Raw genomic sequence first — 12,997 nt, forward strand, 5'->3', positions numbered from 1 at the left:
TATTATAATAGTTTTGAAGTGAGGCAATAACTAATAGAATGAATTTTCTGATATCTTAAACATATATAAGAAAGTCGAACAAATGCCAAATCTAGCCCAACATAAGTGATTAGAAGATTTTATTTTAACACTCATTTTTTAAGGAATTATAGTTAACCATATGGATACAAAACACTAGTACGTCTGTATCAAAGGCATAGGAAACTAGAACTTAATAATCTCCTAGAAGGAATTCAGTTTGAATGAAAGCCAGAGCCGCTTCTGAATGATTAACATGAACATTAACTCTTGTTCTCTTCTGACCCTCTCAAATTTAATGCCTATGCTTTTAAAGTATTTTCTTAATCCTTATAAGAAAGCACCAAGATTGGTTTTAGATTAACCACCCCCCCCCAACAAAAAAACCCCTCTCAAGTTTCATAAAGGGTCTAGAACCAAAATAATTCTGGCAGTGCAAGGATAGGAGTGATCTAAAAATTAATACGACTTAGTGATACAAGAAGAGTTTTCTGGTACTGACATACCATTTATATAAAACATCTTCCAGAGATGGTACTAAAGATGTTTTTCCGTGGTCAGGTAGAATAGTCCAACAGATATCCAAATAAAATTACAATCTGTCTGGCCTGTTCCTGTCTCTGAAAGCCTAGCACCCACACCCTTTACTTTGTTATTTAAATAGCTGCCAGAACAAAAGTACGTTTTGGCTTGCTCTTCTCAGATGAGTTCCTTTTCTCCTCTCCCAGAAATATAAGGACACAAATTTTTAAAAATTGTTTATTTAACTATAGCACTGGGATCCTAGAAAAATAATTTTGAATAAAGTAATTCACATTTAAAGCATAAATTAATCATCAAAGGTTTAAAGGAAGAATTTATGAACCCTACACAGTATCTGCTTGAGCATAAAGGCTATTTTCTGAGTGGATCAACTCTAAACCAAGAAATCAGAAATTAAGTAATTATATCCTTTAGGCATTTCTAAAAGATTGCCAATTCTTGGTCTAGACAGTTATGACAAATACTAATTTTCCAAGAATACTGGAAAGACAATGGTTAATTTAAGAGACAAATATATTAATGCCAATGTACAAAAGGAATTATTAGAGTTTTGGATTTTGGATGGTAAAAAGTCCTATACTATTTTCAGATAGTGAAAAAGAGTTGTAATAATGTCCTTAATTAATCCATACTCTGTATTTAATCTACTATCTTTGGAGGATGCCTCCGAGGCATAGGAGATTCAGTATTAAAATATGAATTGAGAACAGAAAATTACAGATTTAAAAATAAAATTTCTGAATTTTCAAAAAACAAAAACACTCCAAAACAAAAAAAGGATCCCCCCAAAGGCTAAAATTGAACTATCAAAAACAGTATACCATTATTTTGGACTTTCTGAAGTACAGAATTTTATTTGTAAAAAGAAAATGAAATAACCATTTCTAAATTTATAATTAGTGACAGTGATATTAAGAAATATATAGATCTCATTACTTCAAAGTCAATCAAAGACATAAACATTCAATAAGCTGTAAAAGGGTGTACACAGAGCAGGAAGAAAAGGGAAGCTCCATGGAGAGATAAAGGGAAAAAAGGGGCAATGATCAATTATATCCCTAAATTAAAAACATCTTTAAGGGAAAGTGATTTGTTAAAATATGTATGCAAAAGGAAGTTCGTAAAATTTTCTCATTAAAAAAATCTTAAATTTCACGTTAAGGTTAAAAAAAAAGATTTAAAAATAAATTTATTTAGAGTTAAAGAACTGGTGACCATAAAAGATTTATTCTCTAAGATTCCCACCAATGTCCAAAAAAAGCATGACACTTGTACTGAAAATATAAAGGAGTGATCTCACTTTTTTTTTCTTTTCAGAGAGCCTAGCTTTTTTGTTTGAAATTATATTTTGTATAAGTGATACTTAATCTTCTACCATGTGGTAATCAATCATATGCCACCTAATTGAGGAACATGATAATATTCTATTAGCACTAGAATGAAGGATTCAAATAGCATGTTTAAATCTTCCATGAAAACAGAAACTCTCAAAACATATATAATACTCATGTTCTGATACGTAAAACTCTACTCTTCTTTTATTGCTGATTTCCATGAAACATGTGAATTTCACTTTGGAATGACTTACCTGAATAGCTGAGTTCATGAAACACGTATTTCCCAAGTTACTTAGGCCACAGAGGCCTGGCTGTTCATTGTTTCTGCCAGGTTCTGAATAATCATAGTTCTTATAAGCAGTGTATGATGGGAGACAATAATTTGAGTTTTTCACACTAGAAGAAAACAAAGAATATTTTTCATAATGCAGCCAATTATTTAAAAAATAGTTATATGAACAGAGTACTTCAAACCAATTTGAGATAGGTGGTCAGTCATTAAATTTTTTATTAAAAAATTATCTCGTATTTTTAAAGATATGAACCTAATGAAAATAACCCTTTAATTAAGATACTTCTCATTCAATCAACAAAATCACTGCATATATATGCCACACCAACCAATACAAACCACTATTATATCTTTCTACCCTTGATTAGCTGGAGCAGCTCCACAGCTCGCTCCATTCTTCATTGCTCCATCAAATTTAAAACATTCAGATTTTAAACACCACCCGCAGCAATAAATCATCTCATTTATGTCCCTTTTACATCCTGCTACTGTAATAGAATGAGAACAGTAGAAACAGGAGGAGTTGTACTTTAGCTACAGGTGAGAGCAGAGATTTCCAAGGCCTCTGTGACATCACTGGTCTGATGCATTGAAGATTCTATTTATAGTTTCTATGCTAGACCAGCAAAATCTAGTAATCAAATGCAGAAAAAAGCCTGGGGTGATCAGAAATGATTCTAAGCAAGTACATTCCAGTATTTGCTTTTTTTTTTTCTAGTTTGTTAGAATAATTTAGTTTTTTTTTCTTTTTTTTTACCTAGATGAATATAACCTCAGGATAATTTGGACTATCAGCATAATAAATACTAATCATAAAAAAAGCCAAATAATTTTCAACCTTAGAGAATCAGAGTAATTTTAGGACAAAGAAAACTCAGTAAGTTAAACTGTCCCTCTTTCTTTCTACATGTAATAAAACAATAATTTTGTGGCAAAGGATGAATTCTCCCTTAATTTTTAATAGGTTATCTTATAAAATATTTACAATGGACACATTAGATATAACTCAAAGCCATTCTCTCAATCATCACTTTTTTATTCATGAGAGCAAACCTGAATGAGAATCAAGGTCATACTAAAAGTAAATCACAATTCAAATAAAAGAATAGAGTGTTACAAATAAACATGATCAATCAGTAACCCTGATAATCTCAATTAGCTACAATTTATTCCTGGTATTCCTTTTTAAAAGTATTTTTTACTTATAATTTCAAATTTTTCATACTGTAGCTTCTATACTAACGCTTTATTATTATAATAGTTTAAGAGAACTGTATTACTGCCAATTACAACAAAACCTTTAGTAAACACACACACACCCACCCTTCAACAAGCTTCACAGGTAAAACAAAACCACCTCAACCCCAAAACTATACACACAAGGCTAACCCAATATTTTCACATAATTTAAGAACATACCCGTAACACAAACAAAAAGACCAGTTCCCGGACTCAAAAAGCAAATTATCCTGATACTTAAAAAAAAAAAAAAAAAAAAAGGAGGGCACAAAGAAATGCAACCTGATCAATTCTATTCTAGAACTTTTAGACTTGTAATTATATTTACTTGTTTTAAACTAAAAAAAAAAAAAAAAGTATAAAATAAAAAATAGACTCAAGTACCTTTTGTTCTGGCAGATCACTAACCTTATGATTCATATTTTATATTCCCAATAATTACTAAAATGTAAGACACCTATATGTTCATTCAGTGATTGATGACTGAACTCTTGAATCTAACTTTGAGGACATGTAACAAAAGTTAAATCCTGTTTGTTTTTTTTATTTCCAAAAGAAGCGCTTAAAATCAAGGTCTCTACATACAAAAATGAAAGGCCTTCATTTTCTACACATCCTCCACATTTAAAAAAACCCCACACATATACCAGATATAAAATTAAAATGAAATTTGAGCAGAGTTGGGGCACCTGCATGGCTCAGTGGGTTAAAGCCTCTGCCTTCAGCTCAGGTCATGATCCCAAGGTCCTGGGATTGAGCCCCATATCGGGCTCTCTGCTCAGCAGGGAGCCTGCTTCCTCCTTTCTCTCTCTCTCTCTCTCTCTCTGCCTACTTGTGATCTCTATCTGTCAAATAAATAAATAAAATCTTTAAAAAATTTTTTGAGCAGAGTACACAGGGAAAGTATGCTCAAACGCATGCTCACGCCCCCACGCCCCCCACCCCACCACACACACACAGAGGCAAGTGAAAAGACTAAAAAAGCACATTTACATGCTTATTCCTTAAGTATATATTCATATAGCCGTGTCTGCCACAAGTAACACAAATGGATGCTGGAAGCTCTTCTCTTCTTAGTGTCAACAGGATGGAATTTGCTGGGATAGGGATTTTAATTTACTGAGAAATGAACAAAAACTTAATTGCAAAAGCAGTTTTTTGTTTTGTCTTTTAAAATTTGAATCTTAAAGGATATCTACATTTCAGTTTAAGTGACAGAGTAAATACAAGCACTGCCCAAAGACTGAGACAGTCTAGATGCTCAATGACAATAATAAAAACTGATAAATTAAAAATATTTTAACACTATATTGACTGGCTACTTATAACCCACATGCTATGTGCCTCCTAAAGCAAATATTAAAGTAAGTCATGGAGAATACCAAAACCAGGAGTTCTTAAAACGCTTCCAAAATACATGGAAATCTAGACCTATGACTTTTTTTCCCTAAAGGTTACAAGCTAGTCCTTATCCTCTACGGCTGTGCTGTTTTGCAAAAATAAATAAGTATGCCTGTAATCTTAATGGGAATTTTAGTATTATACTATGTTAATTCTGTATTATAAATCTATCACCCTAAATGAAGATACATTGAAAAAAGAACTTATTTTTTGGTAAAACTGAGCCCCATCTTTCTATACAAATTTCAGATTGACTTTTCAATTAGCACTTATATTTGACGCTGTATTATAAATCTATAATTTAATCCTCATAATTATAATTATGCTCATTTTGCAGTTAATGAATGATGCTTTCAGTGAGTAACTTGCAAAGAGCCATATAGCTGGCTAGCTCCGGCAGTCTCCAAAATCAAGTTCTTTTTCATAGTTTAATCTCTTATAGGGAGTCATTTCCATTTCTAATAAAAGAGTTTTAAATGAATTAACATAAAAATAGAAATGTGCTCTGATGTGGAATGCCAAAAATTGTGACAATACATACATTAAAAAGACTTTTCAAAGAGCGTTATATTAAAGCAAATGTAGCAAGACAAAAAATGCAGGGAACAAAAAGAGGAAATGGCGCACATTAAAAATGAACTTAAATTATAATTGAGGCAAAACCAAAAACAGTATAGAGTAGGAGGTAAAACTACTACATTAGGATAAACAATTGACTCTTCATTAATCTTTAATAAAAGCTTTATTAAATTTATATGAAATAATTCTAAGTATACTTTGTTATCTTTATGACCAATATCCGTATTTCTGGAAGTGAAAACTTTTTATCTTAGTAATGTATCAGTTTAATTCAAGTCTTGAATTTATAAATAACGTCACATAAACTTGTAAGTCATAACTACTGATTTTATTATATACTTTGGTACTTGTAGAGTATCTCCGCATATGTGACGTTTCAAAAATGCACTTAATCTAAAAAAGGTCACTACCCATTTTACATTTAATTAAAGAAATTATGCTACTTCCATAGGAAGTCTATGCATTTCTACAAGTTGAATGGAAAGAAATAAATTTTATGTGAAATAACTTATTATGATAATATTAAACCAAATAGTAATTCAAATTCAGATTAATTCAAATTGAAAGTAATTAAAATGTTGATTCAAATTAAAATTTTAAAAAACTTTCCATTTTACAAATGTTTAAATTTTATTCCTTACTAAGAAAGGTAAGCTTTATTGTTAAAGCTTCACTTTTAAGCATGGTGGTACTTCAGTAGCTATTTGCTATAAAAATTTCCTATAATGAAAGGACTATTTTAGTGCCTAAAATAAATATAAATAGCTAAAAATAAAATCTAGCCATAGAAGTAGAATTATTAAACATATCTCAAACTTAATACTCCAATTTCTCTCTCAGTTATCTTCTACAGTCAGAGGTTTTAGGATCCGATTATACCATGTTTTTACTATGGGAGGGAAATAAGACAAAAACAAAAATGCACCAGACCACATATACTAACACGATGACTACAGTCTATGGTTAATGCAGTCTACAATGTTAAAAATTTCTCCAAAGAATAACTATAAATACATGTTAAACCTGGAACTGAGTTCTTTTATAGTAAATGTGGGAGCATCTGCAATTGGTAGAAACACAGGAAGTATTTTAACTCCCATGAAAAAATTATTTTTGATGAATTTAATTAAAAGATACCATATAAAACATAAACCAGATTAAAGGGGTATTTCCTTTCACCTTTTTTGCCTGTGAACATACATTTTTAAGTAGTAAAGAACACACTACATTGCAGTTTTGGATATTCACAGTGTCTTCAATATTTCACTATTACACTATAATGTAATGTTATTATATTATGATACACATGCCTTTTTATAAATTACTAAAATAAGGGAATTAATGTTTTAATAAATCTTGACACACATATGGTAAATTCTTTTCTAGAAAAGTTGGACTAATACTCCAACCACTCTAATGAAATCCTTGCAGGAATAAATATCATTAACTCTTCCCAGTGAGACTGAGGTGGAGAGTAGTAGATGGAATTTTTTATGGTTTTAATTTGCACATCTCTAGTTAGTTGTGAATCTGGGTATTTAAAATGTTTATATATTTTAATTACCTTGCTTTTATTGCCAGTTGCATCATTTGCCCATTTTTCTACTTGTCTTAGAAAATTTTTCACTGATCTTTATGACTTTGATATATTAGGAATATTTATCCTTTGTCATTTGTAGCAAGTGTTTTTTCCATTTATTTGCCTTTTAATTTTTATATGCCTAACAATTAAAAGGTCAACTTAATATAAAGTTTTAAAGAGAAATTCTCAATAGTGATCCAATTTTCACAATAAAATTTCCTGGATAATCTGCTCATTCTCCATTAGTCTACAATGTTTTTGGATCACATTAAATTCTTTTATGTATAAGGGGCTGTTTCTGGACTATCTTTTCTATTTCACTGATCTGCAGATGTATTTTTGGGTCACTACCATGCTGTCTGAATTCTTATCTTTGTAACAGGCTGTGGTATTTAGTAGGATTAATCCTTTCTCATTTTCCTTTCCAAAATTATTTTGGCTATTCTTATGTATTTATAATCTAGATGTACATTAAAATCATTTTGTCAAGCCTTCTCCCCATCCCAGATATGAATTTTCAGGGAAAATTAATTAAACCTATAAATTCAATTAATGATGTTATTTTAAAAATTATTTCACAAATAGCCTTAGTCTTTTCAAATTTACTCTTTGGGAAATCAGATGCCATTTATGAACTGGACAAGTAGGGCAAATTAAAAAAAAAAAAAGGAAAACCACATACAATTATCCTAAAAAATAAACCGCAATGTAATGTATATATTCAAGAAATAATAAAAGGGTAATTGTCTCTAGATTAAAGTTCTTCCCTTATTACAAATAACAAAAGCTTTCTTTTTATCCTTTTCTATAAAATAAAAACCATGACAATTTTCAAGGTAATATACCCATGTCAGATATTACAGTAAAGCCCAGGTGATTTTTAACCTTCTTTTATGGCAATATAGCACACACTTTCATGTAACTTTTATAAATTCTGAGATTCTGAATATTATTCATGATGGGGCAAGGGAACTGTTTCTCTAACCTTTTTAAAGAAAAAGTGATTGCCTTTTTGATAAACATAAAAATTTGTGTATGCTTTCCAGGTGAGAATCACTGATATATACTTAAAAAAAAAATACTACATACTGTAGGTGATTATATATCTAGTTCTCAAATGACATCTGAAATTTATACTCTTACTAAAAAATTGAGTTCTAACAGACTTCTATATATATTTTCAACAGTTGGTGTTTAAAAAGTAAAATTCTGAAAGTACTTTAATTTTCTTTTAGTGGATTATTGTAGTAGATGTATTAAATCAAGAAGTTTAGAATAGTGCTTTCTTGTAAAATTACTCCTAGAAGAACTGATCAGTAATTTAAAAAAATTCAATTTGAATGCATTAAGACTTTTATCCTAAGTTTTAGATACCAGAGATTTTTTGCAACCACAATAGGGCGATCAATTAAACAAAGAGTTTTTAAGATTCAGTGCTTACTTTCTGTTGTTGATGTTGTTATAATTATTTGATAGAGATGAAGGAGAGATCTTTGGTAAAGCTGAAAAATTGGATGCACCTGGGGACCTTTAAAAATATGAAAATGTTAAATTAGATAAAAAATGCTGAATTTGAAATTAATTATGAAATAAAGAAAAAAAAACAGATGACAATGTATGTAGTAAATGAATGCTGGAAAACAGATTCATGAGCAAAATCACTATATCTGCTTTGTTTTTCTACTCCCTATGTATTGGTACAAAAGGGAATTATTTTCAAAAGAAATTTATCAAATTAAATATATAACTTGATATTTATTATTCCTATAAATCTACTAATATACCCATTTCTGAGTTCAGGTAACCATTTTCAATATTTTACAACAGTAATTTCCTTAAATCGGTAGAATTAAAATATCAATTTTTTAAGGAAGCATGTAAATGAAATCCAATTTGTATCTCAGTAGGTACCATTTCATTTTACTTATACACAACACTGACAGAGAGATCCGAGGATTTACCAGTTCTTTAAAATGTAAGGCAACAGGAATACAATAGCATAGAAGAACTTCAAAACATAATCTTGAGAAGTAATTTTTGGCCAAAGTTATTGCTACAAAAACTGAAAAGATATACATCTGACTATATATTACACACCTCACTAATTCAGAATCTTTTCGGAGAAATTTCAATTACTAATAGCTTTTAATCAACCAATATGCTTTAAGGGCATGATTTATAATCAACAAACTCATTACACAGGAATGATTACTTTAAAATACTTAACAGGTCTCTTAAATATTTAATTTCCCTTGTAATTTTGTAAACAATTTTAATTTATTAGGCAACATCCAGGCCATGGGCTACAAAAAGCTGTCAGTCTAGTAACTCATTCATCATAAATTCTAAATTAGTGAGGCCCAAAGTGATTAGTTTTTAAAAATTATTTTATTTCCTTTAATCAGGTGCTAATGAACAGTGAAATGGTCAATGGGCATGAAAGTATGATCTACAAAATCTGTCTGAAGTCTACAAATTTTAGGTGATTTGGATTACACCTAATCTATATGCTTGCAATGCATTATGCAGAATACATGGTGGGCAATAACATTTCTTACACATAAAAATTTTTATTTAACTTTTGAAAATTTTATACATTATGAAGTCTTAGTAAAAATTTTTTATTTTAAAGGAGTTTTTTTTGTTGTTGATATAGGTTGTATATAGGTAGATTATACCAAGTAAGACCTCTATTTAGATGCCTTTCTGACAGAAAACCTTATAAGGTATTATTTTACTGTACTAAGTTCAAAACGTAAGACACAGTTAACCAAGTTTTAATATAAAACAATGTAGAGGACACATTTAAAAGGTTATCTTAATATTTTACAGTAGTAGTTTTTAAATAGTAATAGAAATACAAAAGTATCCTGGCATTTTTGCCTTCATGTTAAGAATGCTGTTATCAAAGAAAAAAACCCCATATTTATTAGAGAAAAGAGTTATAATGAATTAAGGAGGTTAATTTTTCAAAACGTGATCCATTTACCTATAATTTAATTCACTTCACCTTTTCAGAAACAGAAATAAACTGAAATGTTCTCTTGAATTTTAATTATAGTCAATTTTATGGAAATAGAGATTCATTACATTATTCAATAAAGTGGCTCAGGCATATATATATATATATTTTTTCCTTTTTCTGCCCATTTGTGGCCTTTTTACTATCCATTAGCAACTCTATCCAAGAACAGTGTTAGAAGTTCCTGTTAGAAGAAATTCACTGAAATACTCAAACATTATTAAATGCCTTGCCCTTGGTAAGTACTAGGAATACAAGGACAGACACAGTTCCTGACATCAAACAGCTCACAATCTAATGGGAGAAAATAACACATAAGCAAAATAACTACAAAAGAGTTTAAAGACCTATAGAAATTTTAAAACTAAAATATAAAGTTTTGTGGGTAATAACACGAGGTGATTTAAAATGATGTGCAGAGTTGGAGGGATGAAGGAACAGCACATGCAAATGTATGGGACTGTAGAAATGAAGATGTGTTCAGGGAATTATCAATAAATTCAGTTTGGCTTAAAGAGTAGGAAACAAGTAGTGACAAGAACAGAAATTAAGAAGGTAGGCATGATAATAAATGAACTTTGATGTTCTATAAAGAATTTAGTAGATCTTATTCCATTGTACTGGGCATGCTGAAAGAGTTTAAAAGGGTAACTACACAATCAGATTTGTACTCTAGAAAGGTAATTCTTGAGAAAGAGAAAGGAGACTGAGAGATCATTTAGGAGATCACATTAATAAAATTAATAAAGGCTGGGGCAAAGACCACAGGGTAGGCAAGGGCAAAATGTCTTGGATGTTTAGGAAGTGGTTCTCAAAGAACAGTCAGTGGACCCTTAGAAGGCCCTGTGATTCTTTTGGTGTGCCCATCTATGAGGTCAAACCATTTGCATAATAATATAAAGGTGCTACATAAGTGTTAGTTGACCTTTTCACTGGGTGGGTATTTGCAATGATAGTGCAAAAACAATGGTGGGTAAAACTGCTGATACCTCAGCATGAGTTAAAGCAGCAGCATCAAATTATATACGAGAGTCACTGTATTCTTCACTGTCTCCTTATAGTGAAGAAAACAGTTTCACTTAAGAATATCCATCTTAAAAAGATAAAAAAAATATTGATTTTATTAAATCCTAACCCTTAAATACACTTCTTTTTAATATTATGTGACAAACTGGGAAGTTTGCATAAAGCACATCCGTTCTATACTGAAGTAACATGATTGTCATGAGGAAAAACACTTGTGTAAATATTTGAATTAAGCAGAACTAGCCCTCTTTTCACTGCATCACTCTTCCACATAAAGGCTACCTGGCAGACATCTCAAAAATGAATGAAGGAAGACTGTAACTTCAAGAAAAAAAACTGAAAGTATTTGTTGCCCATGATAACATTCAAGTGATCAAACAAAAGAGAATTCTGGAAAACCTGACTTTGCCACTGTGAGGCTTGATAGCTTCCCACTATTTAAAGACTTTCCTTGTAAGATTGGTGATGTTTTAAGAAATGTGATTAAAAAATACTATATGATGAAGAAGATACTATCTGATGAAATATGTCAATATTTGGAATATCTGCATAACTTAGTGAATCGTTATTTTTCCAACTACATCAAGTACACGTGATAGATTTTAACATAATAGAATTAAAAGTTCATTGATGTGGTTTCAGATTCCACACAGCAATTAAATTTTCATCATTAAACCACCGCTAGTCAAATTCTGATGTGGTATCAATTATCTGAAAATATCTCTCTGTGTTCTAACTACGTATCTGGGTGAAACTGAGTTTTATTTATGTACTTCAATCCAAACAATATATCACAATAAACTGAATGCAGAAGCATATATGAGAATTTGTCTTCTGTTTAGTCAGATACTGAAGAAATTTCAAAAATGTAAAACAATTCTACTCTTCTCAGGACATTTTTTTTGTTTTGAAGATTATTTTTCACAGAAATATTATTTATACCAAAATGAGCTTTAGTATTATTTATAAACAAATATTTTTAAAAATAAAATTAGTTACTTTTCTTCAGCCATTATGAATCCCAGTACCAAATTTGCAACCCATTTTTATTTTCAACCTATTACAGAAATTTCCAAACTTACACAAGTCCTCATGTACCCAGTACCAGACACTCAGCTTCAAAAATTATTAACATCCTGACACTTTCGTTTTATCTTTATTCCCTCGACCTCCCTCTCCCCATGTTTTTACTGGACTATTTTAAAGCAAATCCTATACATTTATAATTTCACCTGTAAATATATATTCTCTCTATATATACATACATATAAAAATTTATATTCACCTGTATATATATTCTATATATATATATAAATAAATATATATAAATATATAATGGAATATTACTCAGCCATAAAAAATGAAACCTTGTGATTGGCAATGATGTGGCTAGAGCTAGGGGGTTTTATGCTAAGTGAAATAAGTCAGAGAAAGACAAATACCACATGATTTCACTCATATGTGGAATTTAGAAAACAAAATAGATGAACATAGGGGAAAAAAAGAGAGGCAAACCATAAAACAGACAACTATAGAGAACAAACAGAGTCGCTGGAGGGACTCTGGGTGGTGGGATGGGCTAAATGGGTGATGGGTATTAAGCAGCGCACTTGTTGTGATGAACACTGGGTGTTATATATGTAAATGATTAATCTCTGAATTCTATTCCTGAAACTAATATTATACTTTATGATAACTGGAATTTAAATAAAACTTGAAACAAACAAAAAAATTACAATATATATCCCTAAGAGGTAACAGATCTTTTGATACCACTATCAGTCCCAATTGAATACTCTGTTCATGTTCACTTTTTCCCCCAAGTGTCTCAAAGTATCTTTTCTCCCCAGTCGGTTGATTTGAATTAGGACCCAAAACAAGTCCATACATTTGCAGATCAATTTTGATAACTTCAAAAGCCCTCACTTGCTCCTCCCAGCTAACTTCTCCTCTCATTT

At 30.5% G+C, this 12,997-nt stretch overlaps 1 protein-coding gene across 4 annotated transcripts in view; it reads right to left on the reverse strand.

Moving 5' to 3' along the window:
- Positions 1-12,997, reverse strand: part of LOC111160148 (ubiquitin specific peptidase 15) — a 118,531-nt gene that overhangs the window by 39,897 nt on the left and 65,637 nt on the right. For 3 of the 4 annotated variants that reach the window (XR_002641457.1, XM_022523014.1, XM_022523018.1), the window contains exons 7-8: positions 8,433-8,519; positions 2,150-2,294 (exon numbers count right to left, since the gene is read on the reverse strand). Coding sequence is in view for 3 of the 4 variants with exons in the window: in XM_022523014.1 (XP_022378722.1) it covers positions 2,150-2,294; positions 8,433-8,519 (232 nt within the window). In the remaining variant the exon portion in view is untranslated. The remainder of the gene's footprint in view (positions 1-2,149; positions 2,295-8,432; positions 8,520-12,997) is intronic. The other variant, XM_022523015.1, reaches the window with a different exon arrangement.

This window comes from Enhydra lutris, unplaced genomic scaffold, assembly GCF_002288905.1.
Source record: "Enhydra lutris kenyoni isolate GAN:26980312 unplaced genomic scaffold, ASM228890v2 scaffoldscaffold74, whole genome shotgun sequence".
Classification (NCBI taxonomy): domain Eukaryota; kingdom Metazoa; phylum Chordata; class Mammalia; order Carnivora; family Mustelidae; genus Enhydra; species Enhydra lutris.